This window comes from Triturus cristatus, chromosome 4_2 (assembly GCF_964204655.1).
Source record: "Triturus cristatus chromosome 4_2, aTriCri1.1, whole genome shotgun sequence".
NCBI classification, from domain to species: Eukaryota; Metazoa; Chordata; class Amphibia; order Caudata; family Salamandridae; genus Triturus; species Triturus cristatus.
The window spans coordinates 841,725,963-841,748,202 of NC_140586.1; the positions used below are offsets into that span (position 1 = coordinate 841,725,963).

The following is a 22,240-nucleotide window of genomic DNA, read 5'->3' on the forward strand; positions in this document are numbered from 1 at the left end:
TTGGAGGAAGTTTTCTTGGAGGAAGGTGTACCAAAAACTATTGTGTCCGATAATGGTGTGCAGTTCATTTCATGTGCGATGAAGGAATTTATGGAGAAGTGGGGAATTGTCCATGAAAGAGTGGCTTCATTTAGACCGCCGGCGAACGGAATGGTAGAAAGGATTAATCATTTAATCATGGACAACATACAATTGTCATTAGCTAGTGGATTGTCCTGGAAGGAAGAGTTGAAGAAATTGTTGTGGGCTCATTGGACTACTCCTCATGCAGTAACAGGAGTCTCTCCATTTGTCTCTTTGAAGGGTAGGGAACCTGGAAGGAAAGAGAGTCCTGTTTGGTTGGTTGCCAAGGATCGTGTGTGGGTAGATCATGAAGCTATAAAAGCCGGAGTTGCAGTGAAGCAGAAGCGTGCAGAAGAGTACTATAATGAAAGAAAAGGTGTGAAGGAACCAAGCATTGAGGTGGGAGATTGGGTTGTCACGAGAAAGAGTGGAGCAGTGATTAAGTGAGGGAGCAAATTCTCTACTCCACTGAAGGTTGTTGAGGTTAAGCGTAATGTGATTGTTATTGAGCGTTCTGTAAACCACTCTGTTATTTTCTATGTTGTTTTAGTTTTATGTAGTTCATGTTATTTAGGAGATGTTATTGAATTGTTTTGTTTTGATTACCTTTCCTTTTCTTTTTCCCTATAAGACAAAAGATGTGGAGTGTTAATACATAATGCTGCAATGTAAACCTGGACTAGAATGTCCAGGTAGAATTTAGACTGTCATGACTCATGGGGTTCTATGGGAGGCTTGAGTACTGTTGGGACAGCGTGGAGTACACAGCTGTTCCTGCTGAGGATGTCTACTGAAATAAACGCCACTGGACAAGTATCAGTAGTAGTGTGATTACTACAAGTAGTCATCGGAGATCTGCTCCTTTGTGTGACACTGGTACCAGCCCTGCTAGACCTACTCACAAGAGAACTGCTCCAGTGTGTGACACTGGCAACACTCCTGCTAGACCTACTCACAAGAGAAATGCTCCCTTGTGTGACACTGGCACCAGTCCTGCTAGAGTGGCCATCGGAGAGCTGCTTCCGTGTGTGACACTGGCACCAGTCCTGCTCACAAGAGAACTGCTCCCGCGTGTGACACTGGCACCAGTCCTGCTAGAGTGGCCATCTGAGAGCTGCTCCTGTGTGTGACACTGGCACCAGTCCTGCTAGACCTTCTCACAACAGAACTACTCTCGTATGTGACACTGGCAACAGTCCTGCTAGACCTACTCACAAGAGAATTGCTCCCGAGTGTGACACTGGCAACACTCCTGCTAGACCTACTCACAAGAGAAATGCTCTCCTATGTGACACTGGCACCAGTCCTGCTAGAGTGGCCATCGGAGAGCTGCTTCCGTGTGTGACACTGGCACCAGTCCTGCTCACAAGAGAACTTCTCCTGTGTGTGACACTGGCACCAGTCCTGCTAGAGTGGCCATCGGAGAGCTGCTTCCATGTGCGACACTGGCACCAGTCCTGCTCACAAGAGAACTGCTCCCGCGTGTGACACTGGCACCAGTCCTGCTAGAGTGGCCATCTGAGAGCTTCTCCTGTGTGTGACACTGGCACCAGTCCTGCTAGACCTTCTCACAAGAGAACTACTCTCGTATGTGACACTGGCACCAGTCCAGCTAGACTTACTCACAAGAGAACTGCTCCAGTGTGTGACACTGGCAACACTCCTGCTAGACCTACTCACAAGAGAAATGCTCTCCTATGTGACACTGGCACCAGTCCTGCTAGAGTGGCCATCAGAAAAATGCTTGTTTGTGTGACACTGGAAACACTCCTGCTTGACAAACTCACAAGTGAGCTGCTCCCCTGTATAATACTGGCAACACTCCTGCTGAACCTACTCACAATAGAACTGCTCCCGTGTGTGACACTGGCACCAGTCCTTCTAGACCTACTCACAAGAGAACTGCTCCAGTGTGTGACACTGGCACTGGTCCTTCTAGACCTACTCACAAGAGAACTGCTCCAGTGTGTGACACTGGCACCGGTCCCGCTAGAGTGGCCATCAGCAGAGCTGCTCCCGTGTGTGACACTGGCACCAGTCCAGCTAGACCTAGTCACAAGAGAACTGCTCCAGTGTGTGACACTGGCAACACTCCTGCTAGACCTACTCACAAGAGAAATGCTCTCCTATGTGACACTGGCACCAGTCCTGCTAGAGTGGCCATCAGAAAAATGCTTGTTTGTGTGACACTGGAAACACTCCTGCTTGACAAACTCACAGTTGAGCTGCTCCCCTGTATAATACTGGCAACACTCCTGCTGAACCTACTCACAATAGAACTGCTCCCGTGTGTGACACTGGCACCGGTCCCGCTAGAGTGGCCATCAGCAGAGCTGCTCCCGTGTGTGACACTGGCACCAGTCCTGCTAGACCTAGTCACAAGAGAACTGCTCCAGTGTGTGACACTGGCATCAGTCCTGCTAGAGTGGCCATCGGAGAGCTCCTCCCGTGTGTGACAGCATTCCTTATAACCTGGCCCATCCGCAGAGCTGGTCCCTGTGTGACGCTGGCAACACTCCTGCTAGACCTACACACAAGAGAACTGCTCCTGTGTGTGACACTGGCACTGGTCCTGCTAGACCTACTCACAAAAGAACTACTCCAGTGTGTGAGACTGTTTCCACTCCTGCTAGACCTACTCACAAGAGAACTGCTCCTGTATGTGACACTGGCACCAGTCCTGCTAGAGTGGCCGTTGGAGAGCAGCTCCCGTGTGTGACACTGACACCAGTCCTTCTCACAAGAGAACTGCTCCTGTGTGTGACACTGGAAACACGCCTGCTAGACCTACTCACAAGAGAACTGCTCAAGTGTGTGACACTGGCACCAGTCCTGCTAGAGTGGCCATCGGAGAGCTGCTCCCTTGTGTGACACTGGCAACACACCTGCTAGACCTACGCGCAAGAGAACTACTCCTGTGTGTGACACCGGCACCAGTCCTGCTGGAGTGGCCATCAGAGAGCTGCTCCTGTGTGTGACACTGGTACCTGTCCTGCTCACAAGAGAACTGCTCCTGTGTGCGACACTGGCTCCAGTCCTGCTAGAGTGGCCATCAGAGAACTTCTTCTTTTTGTGAAACTGGAAACACTCCTGCTTGACTAACTCACAAGTGAGCTGGTCTCCTGTATAATACTGGCAACACTCCTGCTGAACCTACTCACAAGAGAACTGCTCCGGTGTGTGACACTGGCACCAGTCCTGATAGAGTGGCCATCGGAGAGCTGCTCCGGTGTGTGACACTGGCACCAGTCCTGCTAGAGTGGCCATCGGAGAGCTGCTCCCGTGTGTGACACTTGCACCAGTCCTGCTAGAGTGGCCATCGGAGAGCTGCTCCCGTGTGTGACACTGGCACCAGTCCTGCTCACAAGAGAACTGCTCCGGTGTGTGACACTGGCACCAGTCCTGATAGAGTGGCCATCTGAGAGCTGCTCCTGTGTGTGACACTGGCACCAGTCCTGCTTGAGTGGCCCTCGGAGAACTGCTCCTGTGTCTGACACTGGCACAATTCCTGCTAGACCTACTGAGAAGAGAACTGTTCCTGTGTGTGACACTGTCACCAGTCCTGCTCACAAGAGAACTGCTCCCATGTGTGACACTGGCACCAGTCCAGCTAGAGTGGCCATCGAAGAGCTGCTCCCGTGTGTGACACTGGAAACACTCCTGCTTGACTAACTCACAAAGGAGATGCTCCCCTGTATAATACTGGCAACACTCCTGCTAGACCTACTCACAAGAGAACTGCTCCCGTTTGTTACACTAGCACCAGTCCTGCTAGAGTGGCCATCGGAGAGCTGCGCCCGTGCGTGACACTGGCACCAGTCCTGCTATAGTGGCCATCGGAGAGCTGCGCCCGTGCTTGACACTGGCACCAGTCCTGCTAGAGTGGCCATCGGAGAGCTGCGCCCGTGCTTGACACTGGCACCAGTCCTGCTAGAGTGGCCATCGGAGAGCTGCGCCCGTGCGTGACACTGGCACCAGTCCTGCTAGAGTGGCCATCGGAGAGCTGCGCCCGTGCTTGACACTGGCACCAGTCCTGCTAGAGTGGCCATCGGAGAGCTGCGCCCGTGCTTGACACTGGCACCAGTCCTGCTAGAGTGGCCATCGGAGAGCTGCGCCCGTGCGTGACACTGGCACCAGTCCTGCTAGAGTGGCCATCGGAGAGCTGCGCCCGTGCTTGACACTGGCACCAGTCCTGCTAGAGTGGCCATCGGAGAGCTGCGCCCGTGCTTGACACTGGCACCAGTCCTGCTAGAGTGGCCATCGGAGAGCTGCGCCCGTGCGTGACACTGGCACCAGTCCTGCTAGAGCTGCGCCCGTGCTTGACACTGGCCCCATTCCTGCTAGAGTGGCCATCGGAGAGCTGCGCCCGTGCGTGACACTGGCACCAGGCCTGCTAGAGTGGCCATCGGAGAGCTGCGCCTGTGCGTGACACTGGAAATACTCCTGCTAAACACAGAGACCCTACAGGTAGAAGCCTTTAAAAACAGAAGATTTTGTGTCAAATTCAGAATACGAGTCTGGCATTGGGTGCGAGTGGCTCCTGCGAGGGGAGTTCAAGTAGGGGACGCAGGACTAGGAACACATATGTACAAAAGGGGGAGCTGCCGTCGGGACTCGCTTGTAGGAGTTAAGGATACACAACACGTAGCGTAGGTCCTGGAGGTTGAGATTCTTAAGGAGAGGGACTAGGTTGTATAGGTAGGATAACAAAGCAGGGGGATTACAATGAGGAACTGATTATGAATTACTGATTGTTAGTGTTGGACACTGTGTAGCGAGCATATAAAGCTATGGATTTACACGAGGTGCCCTCATGCCAATGTGTATCCCGCACAGAGCAATGGAAACAAGGTGTATAACGCGATGCGCAACAGGCGCCAGTTTAGGAAGGTACTGCGTGAAAGTGGGATCAGACGGGTGGGTGCAGGCTCTTAACGCAGGATTTGAAGCGTTGAAAGGAATGAGCATTTGTATGTGGAGATGTAAATTTATTTTCTTACTTTGTTTTTCAACACCTGTGTTTTTGGCCACTACAGCTTAGGTATCATATAGAGTCTACAACCAGTTATACTTGAAATTGGAAGCCTTAATTTTGACCACCAGTGATTGAAAGGTCCCTGTACTAATGCATGAGTACCATGGATCACCGGGTCTAACCCCTGAGGATGCGCACACGGCACACCCTGTGGTTGTGATTCGTAGAAGTTCTGTGACTTTGGTGTAGTATTGTGTGTGACTGATGGCTATGTGTCACCGTGGAGTGGTGTAGATGCATGTAGCGGCAGGTGTAGCTGTGTGATTGTGGGGTGGTGCAGTTTTGCGCCTGAGGTGTATGGCAGTGGTGAAGTGGGTAACTGTGCTTTTGTGGAGTGGTGTAATGGTGTGACCAACACATATAGTTGTGGCATAGTATACCTGTGTGACCATGGAGTGGTGTTTCTTTGAGTTTGACATGTGTGGCAGTGGATGTGTTTACCTGTGTTAGTTGAGAGGTGTGACTGTATTACTATGGAGTGGTGTGACAAGGCCGCATGGCTGGGGAGTGCTGTGCTTGTGTGACCGTGGACTAGTCTAGCTGTGGGTAGGTGTGGCTGTGTGAATCAACTGTATATTAGTGAAGAGGTATGACTGCAGTGCTGTAATTGTGTGACAGAATTGTTTTGGTGTGGAGTGGTGTACATTTGTGACCGTAGAGTGGTGTCACTGTAGGGTGGTGGGGCGGTGTGACTGGCCTGTACTTCGGTGTATTTGTGTGACTCCAGTGGTTTGGCTGTGTCACCGATCTTGATGGCTGTGAGAGTTGTTGAGGTGTGACCGTGGACTGGTGCAGTTGGACTGAGCTGTATGGAAGTGGCGATAGTGGAGGCATGTTCCTGTGTGAGCGTGGAGTGGTGTAATTGTGTAGCTAAGTTGTATGGCTGTGAAGATTAAGGTGTGTGACTTCAGAGTGGTGTAGCTGTGGACATGTATAGCTGTATAAAATACCTGTATGGCTGTGTGGAGGTTGTCGCTGTTTAAGGGTGACGTGTGGCAGTTGTGTGTCTGAGCTCTCTGACTGTGGAAAGTTGTCTCTCTGTGTGCATGTGCTCGTGTTTGGGATGATGTCCTGTTTTTATGGCGACTGTTTATGTTCTGCTTGTATGAGTGTCTCAGATTTCGACATCTTTGGTTCACAGTCACATATTAAACCAGCTGTTTTTGTCCCTTCTGCCCCATCACAGGTGCGTTCTCCAAGGAAGCGTTATCTGCAGCAGCGCTGTGATAGAAAGAGGAGCAGACATCCGCGACTGTTTAATCGGAAGCGGGATCCGCATTGATGGGAAGTGTAAGTACCAGCCCACCCTGCTTTAGGAAATGTCATTTCTTGTTTCATGGGTCTCACTGCTCCCTCCCATCAAAGAATGATGCACCCCAAGCCGCCCTTGAGCCATTGTGACCAGAGAGGGAGCCTGGCACCTCTGCCCTCCTCCAGCCAGCTGACTTAGATAGAGTATTTTAGGGGTCAAGAATGTAAGGAAGATAGTGTGGAGAAAACGGGATTGTAGAGGAGTGAGTTGGTTGGCTGGGTCAAGTGAGATAGCAGGAAAACCGAACGAATTCTACGAGTTGAAGGGTTTTAGTACAGAAAGGTAACTGGGGATTTGAACTGCAGCTAGTGTGTACCAAAGAAAGATGGAGACGCAGGACTGGAACCTGGAATACCCGGCCTGGGATAGGGTCAGGTGGAGCACAGGAGTAGTTACCAAGCTTAAGGATGGGGATGCACTGTGGGAAAAGTAGAAGGGAGAAAGCACCGGTTTCCAATAATGATTTTTGAGATGCAGGAAGCAGATTCACCAGCAGGTATGCGAGTGTAGGTTCTCATGGTATGCAGAGAGTGAGAAGCTGTTGGGGGGTGGATGACGAGAGTCTGACGTCATAGGTGGCAGAGTGATTTTGCTATGTCAAGAGCTGTTGTGAGGGCATTAAGAGTCGGCGTGTGTTGCCAAGGTGTGTGAGGCTCCTGGACTTTGTCCGTCTTTGTGAATGAATTGTATCCACTCTCTTTAGGAGCAGCTGCTCAGAGTAGAGCATTACAAGCAGAGGCGGACTGCAAGGGCAGACATGCAGGGGGAGTTGAGGCATGGAGGAAGGGTGCTCTGGAGGGCGTTGTACACGCTGAAGCCCAGGCGTAGAGCCAGGCCATGATGGCTCTTTCCTTGGCAGGCTGGGATCGAGATGGGCGCCTGCTTTGGTTTTGCTATAGGAGTCTGAGGTGTTGGGGTGGCCAGAGTGTGAGTCAGTTGGGTCGGGTTGGGTCAGTGGCGAGAGGAGATAAAGTTAGCGAGGAAGAAATGAAGATAGGGTCTAAATATTTACAGCGGGAGTGAGTGGAGGCAGAGTGAGGAATTGGTTAAGGAATGGTACAAGATGAGTTGGGCGAAAGAGAAGCCAAGATCTTTGTCAAGGGTTTGAGAGCTGGCTCAATATCTCGGGGGGGGGGGCGGAGGGGGGTTGCAGAAGTGTGCATTTCGACGGGTGCATTGACTGGACCGGTGGACCCACAAAATACTCTGTGGATGAGGGAGCAAGAGGTCAGCAATGGGCGTATAGGGCTGTAGATTTGGTGATAAAGGGGCGTTTCCTGCTAGCTGTTTTAGTAGAGGAGGCGTGTTCGTTGGTGAGAGTGGTACCATAGGAAAACAAACTGCGAAGGCATAAACTCGGAAATATTAACTGCTAAAACACATACCAAACACAACTATCTTCCTATAAGACTTTCCACTTGCACCTACATCCACTTTCAGTCACTTGCCCCCAAACGTCATTGGACTCTGGTTATTTAGTTAATTAACCCAGTGCTAGTGAGAACTGATTTAGGAGTTTAAAGCATGTTAAACTCCCCGTAGGTGTGTGTGTGTGGATTGAGTGTTATCAGTGGAACAGGACTCAGTGGCTGAACACTTCTTGTAGGAATCAGCAGGTTTCTGCTGGATGTGTTAGTCGAGGAGGAAGAGAGATGATAACTGGTTATGGAGATAATGATGGATTTGGACTGAAGGGGAGTGGGAAGGTTGTTGTGAATGTGATGGGCAGTGAGGTGGATTGTGGGGAGCAGGGAAAGATACACTAGGCGGGGAGGGGTGGCGATGAGGGGGGGAGCCTTGTCACTGTGACTACTTCCGGAGTGAGCTTAAGAGTAGCGAGGGGCATGAATCTCACACTGACATGGACTCCTCAGTGGAGCAGGATGTAGAGGGCATCAACGACTGAGAGGTCTTAGGCGGCTGCAATGCCAGGGGTGCGAACACTCGGTGGGGCAACTTACCAGAGTGCAGGGGGCATCAGTCACTCTTGTACGGGGGCTCCAATCAATAAGTATTGTGCAGTTTGCCAAGGTGCTCGAGGGAACACATAACTCAAGGGGCACACTTCACTGGGTTGCAGGGGTCACAAATCATTCAGTTGGGCTCAGTTCTCTATGGTGTTCGGGACGGGACGCTGCCTACTTAGTACATTAAAATTCACTAATCAATTCAGTTCACCACAGTTCAGTGTTGTTTGCACTGTTCTGCATATGTGCGACTTGTGCAGACCTTGCATACGTTTCCAGGGAGTAAAGCAATGTTAGGCGGGCTTGATGGCAGCCTGACTATTGTATCTTTGGGCTACAAGCCTTTTCCAGTTTCACCAATAGACATCGAGTCCTACAAGTGATTGCTGGGCAAGCTGGCCAGACCAGGGGCATATCGCTGGGCCCTGGAGCTCCTGCCGAGCATGGGCCATCAGCCCTCCGCTGACCCCTCAATTCTTCACGGGGGCCGCATTGAGCCCAAGAACAATGAATATATGTGAGCTATGGGAGCCTAAGGGACCCTCTTCACATTTCTCAGGGGGGGCCCATCATTTTGTGTTACACCACTAGGCCAGAGGGGTCCCTGCCTGAAGCTACAGCTTCTGCCGTTTCCTTATTTTTTGCCTGGCGCAGTGAGTCCTTTGCTCCACTCAAGGTTCACGCTCACCTTCATTTCATCGCAGCATCGAGGCAAGAAATCGACTTATCAAGCCTCCTTTTGAGGGCATCTGTTAACAACCATTGGGTATTGGAGGATTGAAATAGAAAGATATCTTTGTTAATAAAACCAGTCCCTACTTTGTGGTCAACTTGCTACTTTTTAAATTGAGGGGTGCTCCTTTTAGGACTGTGCACACATGTGAACTGTGGTATCTGACTTGCAGAGCATCTCTCCTTGGAACTGTGAGGTCACCCAGAAGAGTGAGCGATAGGTGAACATTTCCACTCTTTAAGGGGGGATAATGGTACTCTGATCCATCAGACTTTTCTTCCCGACGTGACGTCTGAGAGCCATTTTAATCTCACCGTCTACTTTGCAACTTTTTTTTCACCTGCAGTAGTCATTTCGTACTGTTCATCTGTTATAGGTGCTTAGTTATTATCTAGGGAAGGCTAAACATTTCTTAGTTTCCATACAGCTTCAAGTGTTCCACAGACAGTGAGCTATGGGACAGATAAAAGGGGGCGCTGCCTAGGCAATTGTTTACTTTTTAAATCTGTTTCCAAATGACATTAGATCTTTCCCCATTAGTCGGAGAGCCCACCCCGTAAGTCAGGGTATACTGAAGATGAAGACTGTCCCGATTCAAAGCGAAGTTTTGGGTTCACTACCCATGCCCAAGACCATACACCATTGAGAGAAATGCACTATGCTTTTGTAATAGTATAGTATCGGCATAATATTTAAACAAATAAAAACAGGAGAAAAATAATTCACAATTCTCATATTAAAATTTTGATTGTAATGCCACAGCCAATGTTTGAGTAGGCCATTTGTCCCTGGAAAGTCTTTTTTGGTTAAAATGCCTCAATATGATAGATACCTCATAACAGCAGATTCTTCGCCTTGTGAATATTACCCAGGCATCCGACAGGATCTGGAAACTTTTCGAGCAGTACTCCTGCTTACCAGTAGGTGGTGTTGTGGGGCTCCATGCTGACATAGTTCTGCTCCGCAAGTGATGAGCTTAGCTGCATTTAAGTACGGGGTTGGACTGGGGCACAAAATACGTCTGGGCACCAGAATAAGGGTGCCCTACCCCCCCACGATTAGTGAACCAGATAGCTAAAAAAAAGTGGCCCACCTTTGCAAATCTGGTCAGTTAAACTTGTAGAGACACACTGTATGGGTATTTTGCAAGGTATGAGAGATTGCATGCATTTGTGTTTGCTGCAGGCAATGCTTGTGGTAATATTAGGGATATCAAAGGCCCACCTGGCCTTCAAACAGGCCCACAAACGATAGAAAATCTGTCACTGGCCCACACACTGGTCTTTCCAGACCAGTCTATCAGGCACTGCCTGATTGCCCTAGAGGCCAGTCCGACACTAAGTGTCACCCATGCTCGCTGACATCCGTTCCTTTCTTTATGCCTCACCAGATATGGATTCAGTAATACTCCTTTGTCTCTGACAAGGCCCTTTTTTTCTCCATATTACTCTTTGATCGAATGTGCAAGGGGAAATGTCTCCCCCCAAGACTACAGGATTCAAACTTTGTAGGGACTGTTGCAAACAGATGTCCGTGACAGATTTCCATGAGGTATGCCTTTGGTACTTTGGGTCAGAACACACCTCCGAGCATGTGACTATTCTTGCCAGATGAACCCAAAGGCCATACAGGACTGCGTAGTAAACCTCTGTTCAACCAAACAATGTAAGACTCAATGCCATGACTAGTAGAATTAGAAAGAAAGGTCCCGTTTCCAAAGCAGATCTTCATTGTGGTCTAAATCATCTGGTAAGTCCAATGAGAAACACAAGAAGTCCATCAGGCTCTGCCCCTTCCTGCCACTCTAAAACTCCAGAGAAGGCACAAGGGGATCATCGTGTCTTAGTCTTGCTCCCGATTTTGTTCTCCAGCTGAGTTGATTCAGAGTTTCCTCCCGATACAACCCAAATTCTTAAGTCCGTCCGCGATACAATAGCAGATAGAGACTTTCAGTGAAGTCATGTTGCACCATTTTGGCACTTTACTGGCTCCTTCTGAGGTGCCTTCGGGCCCCAGGAATCCTGGAGGAACTCCAGTTTGTAATTCACAGGTGGATCTGCCCTCAGCACCAAGTGAAACCTCCAAAACTGTTTTGGGTTCCACACCAGCTTCAGGGCTTCACGACCAGTCCCTTGAGCATTGACAATGGTGATGCTGGCTCTGGACGAAGAAGCACAGCCCATTATAATCTCTGACTCCGAGCCAAACTTGTCTCGGCTCAGGCTGCACCCTGATTCCACGGCGCGTCAGCATTCTGGCAACCCATCGGACTCGGACACTTTGTGCATGCCTCACGGCAGAGCCCAAGAACTCCAGAATATTTTTGCAAGGACTCGGACAATGATACTTTAGATGATGGGAATGAGTTTGTCTCTCAGTACATAGAGAACAGTGGGTATGAAGAGCTACAAGATGCCGGTGAACTGGACACTTTTCAGAGTCTGGTTTGGTCTCTCTCCCTGGCGTTCTACAGAAGAAAGTGCCTCCTTTTCTGGGGTCATGTGAAGGGCAGCAGAAGTCCTTGACCTACAATTGCTAATAATGGAGGTAAAATACAGTGTGCTTGCAGAGGTTCTTCAACCGGGCCAGACGCACACGGAAACTCTATTGTTTCATCTCAACAGACACTCGTTTGGGCTCCATGGGCAAAGCCATGCTCTAAGGCACCAGTTAACGGGAAAATAGCTTGGTGCCATCGCCCCGTATGTGAAATCTGGAAATCTTTACTCAACATCCTAGAGATTGGTAGTGCAGGAGTCCACAGGCTAGGTTAACCTCAAAGCCTCTCTACCCCAGCCAACCCCCTGCCACTGCACCCACCTCCCTTGTGATCGTGAATCTAAGCGCATCGAAACTTTTTGCAAGCACACGTTCTCCTTCACTCTGTAGAGGCCATTTACCTCCTGGGTCTCCCCTCATTTGCACTTTGGAATTTGATTAGTAAAGTGCATGTCTGCTTCACAATGAAACATCCCAAAATGTGGCCCAAATCTTCCCAGCAGTCCCCAATCTCTGGTAGTCTCTGAATCAATCCATCCAAGACAGCCACAATGTGGCAAAAGTTGTCAACCACTGAGGGTTCGACACCACTGGTTGCTTAGGCCGAGCAGTGGGTACCATAGTGGCACTCAGATGCTAGGTATGGATGAGCTCTGCAGGCTTCTCTAGGATGCCCAGGCATCTTTGATGAACATGCCCTTAGATGGCTCCCAGCTTTTTGGCTAGAAAGTGTCTTAGCCCTGGAGTGTTTTTAGCATAGAAGAACCGCAGCTTCAGTACCCTTAGGGCCACAGTCCCAATAAGCCCAAGTAAGACTGTTTTACCAGCAATTTCATCCCCTCTGTGGCTACAATTGTGGTTATAAATACTGACAACGTAAATACTGATGTGCCGCCTATCCAGAAAGCTTCCCAAACATTTCATGGCTAAGGCCATGGCTCCCAGAGGCAACACCCAGGACAGCAGGAGCAACGTGCAGTTCAGTACCCCTCTCACCCAGCTGTCACAGTCATAAAACCACTATAGTGTATCCTTCTCGACACACAGCCATCCTGTCGGAAGAAGGATCTGACATTTTCTCCAGGGGTGGCAAGCGGTCCCTCTGAACAAGTGAGTTTTTCAGATTGTCCATTGGGGCTATGCCCTTCCATTCCTGTACACTCCACCTCACCTTCCACCACCTTTAGGGTGGCTGATGGAGGATCCCCTGTCTGTTCTGCAGCAGGAAGTGCAAGCCCTTAGGCCAAATAGTCCATAGAGAGGGTTCTGGCATGAGAAGAAGGTATTGGCTGCTACTCCTGTTATTCTCTGGTTATGGAGAAGTACAGTAGCCTTCTGTCCTGTTTTAAACCTTCGAGCTATTGATTCCTTCTTGTGAAAGGACAAATTGAGGATGTTTACCCTAGCTCAAGTGTTGTGTGCCCTGGAGACTGGATGGTAGCGTTGGATCAGCAGGATGCTTATTTCCACCTTCCCATGTTGAAGGCCCACAAGTGCTATCTGCGGTTCACAGTAGGCCATGAGCATTTTCAGCTCACTTTGCTCCCCTTTGGCCTTACCAGTGACCCTCAGGTGTTTACAAAAGTGATGAAGGTGGTCAAAGCATATCTTTGGAGATCAAGGGGCCACTGCCTTCCCCAAACTCGACGGCTGACTGTTGAAGGCGGGCTTGCCCCCAGGTAATCGTCCAGATTACAGCAGTTCTCCTACCATCACTTGCTTCACTATCAACGTGCCAAAGTCACACCTGACTCCGTCGCAGATGCTCCCATTTATCAGTAATAATCTGGACACAATGCAGTTTTGTGACTTTCCTCCCGAGCAGAGATTTCAGGACATTTGGACTTTGATCCCTATGTTTCAGCCTCTGTGTTGGATCTCAGTGAGGATGACTCTGAGGCTGCTGGGATTACTGGCCTGCTACATCTTTCTGGTGACACGTTCCAGATGGCACATGTGTGCTTTGCAGTGGGACCTGAAGTCCCAGGGCGCACAGCACCAAGGGGATCAGTCCAATCATGTTCAAATTTAAGAGGACACTGTGAAAAACCTGCTGTGATGACTACTGGATTACAGTTGTCAGTCCTGGCCAGGCCCCTCACGTTACCCTATCCAGTATTGCTTCACTTCTGGGTTGGGGAAGCCATCTGGAAGAGGTGGAGATCAGAGGCATCTAAATTCCGACCCAGTCCCACATAAATCTTCTGGAGCTGCGGGCAATTCACTTGGTGTTAAAAGCCTTACTATGCACTACCAGAGGGGGATTGGTACAGGTGCTCACGGACAACACCACTTCCATGTCGTACTACATCAAGCAAGGCGGGGTGATGCCATGTACCTTGTGCAAGAGGAGTTGCACCTCTGGAAGTGGCAGGAGTCTCAAGGGATTTTCATGGTGGTATACCACCTGGCAGAATCTTTAAACGCCAAGGTGGTACAGGCCTCTTCCGAGAATGGGGGGAGAACCCTTGCTTGATCTTTTCACCACCTCATAGAAAGCACAGTTGGCAGAACACAGTTCCTAGGACTCTTGGAGACACATTTCGCATAGAGTGGAGCTCGGGACTCGTTCATGCCTTCCCGATGCTACTTCTCCTGCCCACAGTTCTGAAGAAGATCAGGGCCCAAGTCTTTCTATTGGTACTGAATTGGGCAAGGAGAGTGTGGTACCGTAACACTTGGGTATGAGCATCTATCCTCCCAATCAAGCTGGTGCTTCAGGAGAATTTTCTTTTGCAGCAGAGTCCTGCACAAATTGCAATTCATGCTTTAGGATTGAGCAGCCCCATTTAACTCAATTTGACCTCCCTTATGAAGTTATTGATGTCATCTTGTTGGCGAGGAGTCCCTTTACAAAATCGGTATATGTCAGCCATTGGGACAAATTTGTGGCTGGGTGCGGCACCCATCAGATTCACCCATTACAAGCCAAACTATCTGAAGTGTTGCTAATAGTAGTATTCATGGCTAGCAAGAACTTGCTTTGGGCATGGTTAAAGGTTCTTGGTCTCGTTTTTTTAACTTTTTTTGCGATTACCTTCATTTAAATCACCTGTTTTTCTTAAAAGGCGTTCAACTGTTTTTCCCTCATAAGCCTTTTGTGATGCTACACTGCATCCACCTTGAGCCACTGCACAGCCGTCCATTACGACTTCTAATTATGTAGACAGTCTTTTTCGTCGCCATAACATTGGCTCAGCATGTGAGCGAGCTGTAGTCTCTCTGTCAACCTACCATAAACTACATTCTTCCAGTACAGTCTATGTTGAGGACGAGAGCTTCTCCTCCTCCAGAAGTGGTCACTCTGTTTCATGTCGGGCAGCCTATCGCCATTCCAACCTTCTTTGCTCCATCTCTTCCCTCTACGGAGGAAGAGAGAATTGATCATTTGGATCCTTAAAGAGCATTCATTTCTACATTGATTGTACCATTGAACACTGGGTGGATGATCAGCTCTTTGTTGGATTGTCAGGGGCAAAGACTGCCTCTGATGGATTGTTCTCTACATCAGAATCTGCTATGTACGGGCTATGATGCAGCCTCCAGAAGGCTTGCGGGCTCATTCCACCAGAGCTAAGGCTGCTACCAGTGTGTTGGGACACTGAGTGCCTGCCCTGGATATGTATCAGCCTTCAACATGAGCATCAGTCCATATGGTCATGACCCACTATTGCGTGGACAGTCATATCTGTCAAAAATGGCATTTTGCCAACTTGGTCCTGCAGGGGTCTATGGTCTGAGCCCGTTCACACGCCCACCACCTGGGAGGTACCGCTTTATCTATTCTCAAAGTGAGGAATCTGTGGTTAGATGTATCCATCAGAAGAACAAGTTACTTGCCTTTGGTGATGCTCCTTCTAGTGATTACTTTATCCAACTGCAGATTTCAGTCTGCCCCTCCCACCTTCTGTGAGCTGGAGTTAAAGATCTGCAGACTTGTCAAACCAATCTGCTGTTGGGCTGTGCTTGTGGGAAAATGGACACCCTAGAACGCAGCTGACATCAGCGCACTGCGTGGCAATTCTATGCCGCCCCGCTTGTCTCTTCGGAAGCAGAATGACATTAGCAAGGAGCCGCACTACACCACCTACTGGCATGCTGGAGTACTGCTCTAAAGCTTTCTGGATCCAATCTCATGCTTGGGGAATATCCAAAAGGGGGTCTTTTTTCTCCTTTTCAGGGGGTCTGCTTGTATAAAGCATACTGTGTTTGAGAAGTTCTTGTAAAAAAAAATTTGTTTTGTTTATTTAGTTTTTAAATAGTGCAAACCAAACACACAAATGGGTGTCAAAGTGTTTTAAAGTTTTAGGGCGTGGATTTATACCATCATGAGCAAGGAAAGGTTCAGTAGAAATCTGTAATGTAGCAAAAAACAAGTTTTAGTACCTCTTTATCAGAGAGGAGCCCCATTGTTAGCTTTGGTTTTGCAGTGATCTGAGGCAGTCAGTGCGCTGAGATCACAGGTGAGAGTTAACATCAGCGTACAGCGGGGGGGGGGTAGTTATCAATGGTGCAGCAGGAGCAGTGACATCGGGACCCAGATGTGTGGGGCTTACTTCACCCCAATTAGTAACTGTGATTTTTACTACACAACCAGATGGCCAAATGTCCTTGCTTCTATTAGGGCCCATTGCGCTCTTGATACAGCACTGGAGTACAGATACAAATAAATCTTTATACAGCCCGCATAGGATCAAAACAAAGAAAACACCCTTCCAGCCACACACCCTACGCGGCGTAGCGTGCTACCCATGTAGGCAAGCGCTTCAGCGCCCCACATAGGGGTAGTAGTAAGCTCTATTTAAATGCTGCAATATCGTGATGTACATATTCATCTTAAGGGTGGAGGGGGGACAGAGGACCCCTCCTATATTCACAAGTGACTCTCCCTACATCTGCTTGGAACATGCTTTCTTCTTGTTTATGAAAATGTACTCGGCGGGAATCTCTTGGTTGAAATAATGGGAACTCTCCGAGCCGCTCCCCGTTAACAATCTTACTTTTTCTTAAAAAATCTGATGCTTTTAAAAGAAAAAAGTACAGTTTTGACATTTAAAATAAGTGAAGCGGTGCGGCGTGGCGAAGATAGCGATGAGGTGAGACGTGTCTTCTTGTCACTCCCTCCGGCCGCCCGAGAAAATAGCACAGTTAGGCTGTTTGTAGCTTCCACCGGACCAGAATCCTGTCCGGAGCTGCCTGCTGGAGAATGGCAGGTCCCCGATTTGCTTGTAACACCCCCGGTGCTGCGGTGAGGAGCGAGGCATGCCTCGCCTGGAAGACAGCGGGCCTGTGGCCGGAGGCAGAGCCCCGGCCTCAAGTTTGGGACTGAGCGGGGTCGCGGCGCAGGAGCCCGCCCGGCACCCGCACCATACCAACCGCAGCCGATCCCCAAGTCTGCCTCAGCCCACAGTCACGCCCGCAGGCGGTGAGGACACCTGCTGGACCTTCTCAGGCCGGATTACCGTGCAAGCCCACACTGAGGCCTCAGCAACCATTGAAGGTGAGAGGGAGCACTTGGGCCTACTTCGCTCCACTCGTAACGAGGCGCCCCTCGTTTCAACTTGCGGGACTAGCTGTCTGCCTACAGCACCTGGCGGAGGACATTTGGCTGGTGCCCCGTGTTGCCTGGGGTGCGGCACGCATGATTCCTTAACTGCTAGCCAGAGTGGGGGGGGGCACAAGCGTGCTCTCTGATAGAAGCGGTCGCGGAGGGGGGGGCGGCGCTCTGCAGAGGCGGCCCGGCTAGGCCCGGGTGCGGCTTGTGGTGGGCTAGAGGCCTCCCGCTTGACCCCCTCCCGGACTCGCATAGCGGAGGCCCGCCTTGGAGTGATTGACGCCCGTGGAGGTAGTTCCGATCCTGTGGTCATTGCTGGCGCGCACCGGTTCCCAGGTCTCGATAGCAGTGAAGTGGCCTCGCGCTGCGGAGGCCGGTCGAGGCCTGAGGTGACAGCTCACGGCAAGAGGTGAGGCCTCGTTATCTACATCCCATGCGGACTGTTCATCTTGTTGGCTCGCCCAGTTAATCCACACCAGGGCCATCAACGCGCAGGGGCTAGAGTGACTCCCCTACCTCTGCTGACATTGAGAGGGCCCTGTCCAGAGAGTGCCTCCTTCCCTGCCCTCGCTGCACTGGTCGGTGCGGTGTGGGGGCATTTGATGACTACGCCAGACCCGCCTGGCCCTGTGTCCTTCCCGCCTGACTTGACTCCCTCAAGTGGATATTTCCTAGTGACTTCAACGCCTTTCCCAAGGGGTGGTGCAGTGGCAGCCAGCTCACGCCACATCTCAAGCCCCCTCCTAGACCGGATACCACTATGTCTTCCACACAGGGGAAGAAGAGTAAGTCCCTCCAGGAGCTCTTTGTGCACCCACCGGGGGGAGCGCCGTCGGACTCCGCCAAACAGAGTGACACTGCCTCGCCACATATGGGTGGCCCCAGGGAGGAACTAGTCACGCGGGCCTTCTTCGAATCTTTGTTCTCGGCACTTCATGAAGACTTGCACACTGTGAAATGAGACCTTACCGTGGAACTTAAAGAAGTCCAAAAAGCGCTAGATGGCATTGGAGATCGTGTGGTAGCCTTGGAGGACAAAAGCGACACTGAGGTCTCCTTCCTACAACAGGAAATTCTTTGCATACATGATCAACAGGTGGACCTCCAGACTCACTTAGAGGATTTGGAGAACCGCTACAGACGCCATAATGTACGGATCCGGGGAGTGAGACCCAATGCAGAGGCTGGCGATATCTTTGCATTTGTGCGTGAACTCTTCAATCACATCCTGGGTAACCCTCTGGACACTGAGCTCCGGATTGACAGGACACATTGTGTGGGTCCTCCCCTATCCAACAATGCCCCCCCAGCGGACATATTGGTCTGTGTCCACAATTTCCGTCCTAAGGAGGAAATTCTTCACAAGGCCAGGGCACAGCATCCTATTACGTTTAAGGACCAGACTCTGGTCCTCTTCCAAGATCTTGCCGCCCTCACACTTCAAAAACGCAAGACCATCCGCCCCATCACGGCTGCCTTACGCCAACGCAACATCGCATATTCCTGGGGCCACCCATTTCATCTTATATTCCGCTATGATGGCAAACTCTACCAACGCTGCTCCCTGGCGGAGACCAGCAGGGTGCTGGGGATTGAAATTCCTGATGAGGACGACAGCAGTGACACACAGGACTGAGGACCCGACGATGCAAAGCCGCGCTGGAGGCAGCAGTGACTTCGAAGCCGCCCCAACCGCCCGCGGCGCCCAAACCCCGAAGAGATCACAAAGGTACAGCAGAATGCCCTGGAGGCATTGCCACTAACCCTTGCTAAGACACAGTCCTCGTAATGGGCCTGAGCCTTGTATCTATCTCTTAACTTTTTTTTTCCTGGGTGGTCGGGGGGGACGGGAGACTCAATTGTCCACGTAATTCCCGTAATGATGTTGTTTCACCTGATCTTCCGCAGAAGATGGACTGTTACCAGGACTTTTGCTTCGTGTTGGCACCTGTTGTGCCAGGGTCTTCTCTTTCAGGCGCTATCCTTCTCTCTTCTTTCTTCCTGCACTCCTCCCCGGTCTCCGAGCACTGCTGGGAATGGCTTCCCGAGCTGGCGACAGACACTCCCCGACCTCTCTACGCAGCTGCAGCTGAGCACTCTGCCCTGCCCCAGGCTGCTTATGCTTTGCCACGCAAGATATCCCCCGCTGTATATGCCCCCTCATAGACTTAAAGTCCTCACACTTAACGTGCGGGGGCTTAATAATCCTATCAAGCGCCGAGAGATTCTTGCTCACCTGGAAAGCTCAGGGGCTGACGTGTGCCTATTACAAGAAACGCATTTGCTGGCCAAAGACTGTCACAGACTCCAGTCCCATGCTTTCCCAGCCCAATTCTTTTCCTCTGGATCCTCTAAATCTGCAGGGGTGGCGATTCTGATCTCTAGGGCTTTTAAGGGGAAAGCGGTGCAGAAGGAGGCCAAAATCAAAGGCAGGCTACTTACCTACCAGTTTACGATTGGGGGCCACACGCTGATTATAGGGTCCATCTATGCCCCTAATGAAGGAGAGGAACGGTTTCTTCATGATGCCTTGCTCGAAGCTACTGCGACTCCAGTGCGTAGTTTAGACCTTAATCTAGTTTTTAATAATGAGCTAGACAGATCCGTGCAACGCTATGGTCAAGTGGGTACCCTTTCCCGCGCTGGGCTTGCTAGACTGGGCGATCTAGGCTTGATAGATTTGTGGAGACAGCACCACCCACACTCCAGGGAATATTCTTACTACTCTGGTGCTCACAGGACTTAACGTCGAGTGGATTATTTCTTAGACGCCAAGACTCTCAGTGACATCACAAACTCCTCTGACATTCTAGTTGCTGCCTTATCAGACCATGCTCCTGTAGTGATTACCCTGACTTTACCCCCTGTCCAGCTGCCCACCCGGTTGTGGCGCTTCCGCGATACTCTCCTGCACCGTGCGGACACCGTTGCCCAGATTCAGCGCACGCTCGACGATTACCTATCCCATAATGACAACTCTGACACGCCCATCTCTACTAGATGGGAAGCCCTGAAGGCAGTGGTTAGAGGAGCAATTATTGCTCTCTACTCGGCGGAAAATGCAGAGCGCAAACTCAAGAGGGAGGACCTCACCCAGAAAGTGCGTGAGTTAGAACAGATTCACTGGCGAACGGGAGCTCCGCATATCTGGCATCAATTGAAGGCAGCTAGATCGCAGTTAGCTGCCATAGATCGCGATAAAGCTGAATACGCGGTGCTACGCCTGCGCCATTCTTTTTACGTTGGTGGGGACAAGTGTGGTCGGCTGCTAGCGCACAAACTGAGGGAAACCTGGCTGTGTGAAGGAGTCCAGCTAATCACGGATCATGTAGGCCGCACGCACACAGAGGACTGTGAAATAGCTGAGACGTACAGGGACTTTTATGCACAATTGTACGATGCGCATCACCTAGAGCTGAAGGCTATAGACTCGTATCTAGACCAGGTTACTCGTCCCAGCCTGTCCCAGGCGCAGACCGAGCACATAGAGAGGGAGATTCGCCCAGAAAGAGTCGTTTCGGCCATTTTGCACTTAAACTTGGCTAAATCTCCTGGCCCGGATGGCTACACGGTGGCTTTCCATAAGCAGTTTTGCTCCACTCTTACTCCTCTTCTCACTTGTCTTTTTAATTCTTTCGCGTCTTCGGGGGCGATCCCTCCTTCCATGCTTGAGGTGGCTATCGTGGTTATTCATAAGCCCGGCAAGGATAAGACAATCTGCGGGCGTACAGGTCCATCTCTCTATTAAATATTGGCCTAAAGCTTTACATCAGCATCCTGGCGGCTCACCTGGCCCTCTATATGCCTGGTATCATCGACCCAGACCAAGCGGGTTTTATCCCTCAAAGGCAGACCGGTGACAACACGAAGCGAGTGCTTCACCTCATTGAAAAAGCTAACCGCATCCCGGGAGTTTATATGATCCTGACCATTGACGCCGAAAAGGCATTTGATCGAGTGCACTGGCCCTACCTGGAGCAAGTGCTGATCCGTTTTGGCCTTAGGGAAAAGATGACGACCCGCATCCTCAATTGCTATCAGGGCCCTTCGGCCGCAGTGCAGGTAAATTAGCATACGTGGACCCCCTTTTCATATCCATAGAGGCACTAGACAGAGGTGCCCTCTTTGCCCTATACATGGAACCACTGGCACAAAAAGTTCGGGAGCATCTACAGATCAAGGGTATATGCTTTGCCAGTGATTTTCATACCATCAGCTTGTACGCAGACGATGTCCTGGTCATCCTGACACATCCGGCAACGGCTCTGGGCACCCTTCTGGAGGAGCTGGACTCTTTTGGGAAGGCGTCCGGGTTCAAAGTTAACGTCACGAAGTCCACAGCTTTAAATCTCTCTCTATCGCCTCAGATGCTGGCGGAATTGCAGGCTCGCCATTCAATACAGTGGTCTACTGGCACAGTCCCTTATCTGGGGATCCAGCAAGCCCCCACGCTAAAAGCGACAAAGTCGGTCAATTACTACATCCTGCAGTCCCACATTTGCGCGGATCTGCAGTGCGGGAAACATTACCCTATCTCTTGGTTGGGACGTATTGCCGCAGTCAAAATGACGATCCTTCCCAAACTCCTCTATCTTTTTCAAACACTCCCTCTCCAGCCTCCCACCGGTTGGCTTCAGCTGGTGCAATCAGAACTCTCTCAATTCATCTGGCAGGGTCGCAAGTAAGGGTGGGCGTAGTTCGCGAAGTAGCACTTCGCGAAGCTACGCAAAGTGAAGTTCGCACTACGCGAGCTACGCGTAGCACTTCGCGAACTGCGTAGTAACATGTTCGCACTGTGCAAGATGTTGTTTTCGATGATTGCACAGTGCGGACAAGCAACCGGCACTGTGCAATCATTGAAAATGGCATCTTGCACAGTGCGAGCTGTAGTTTTCTGCTGCTCGAGTAGATTTTTACTCGAGCTGCAGCTTTCTCAACGCGAACTGGTAGTTTCTCATCGCGAGCGGTCGCGAGCATACGCGACCCCTCGCAATGAGAAACCTGACCTTCTCGCGTTGGGAATCTCGCCGGGAGGTTTATTTTCCATGCTCGCGATCGCGAACAAGGAAAAAGTCTC

At 50.6% G+C, this 22,240-nt stretch overlaps 1 protein-coding gene across 7 annotated transcripts in view; it reads left to right on the forward strand.

Moving 5' to 3' along the window:
- Window positions 1-22,240, forward strand: part of EIF2B3 (eukaryotic translation initiation factor 2B subunit gamma) — a 443,302-nt gene that overhangs the window by 392,583 nt on the left and 28,479 nt on the right. For all 7 annotated transcript variants that reach the window (XM_085602815.1, XM_085602814.1, XM_085602818.1 and 4 more), the window contains one exon: window positions 6,285-6,388. In XM_085602815.1, coding sequence (XP_085458941.1) covers window positions 6,285-6,388 — 104 coding nt within the window. The remainder of the gene's footprint in view (window positions 1-6,284; window positions 6,389-22,240) is intronic.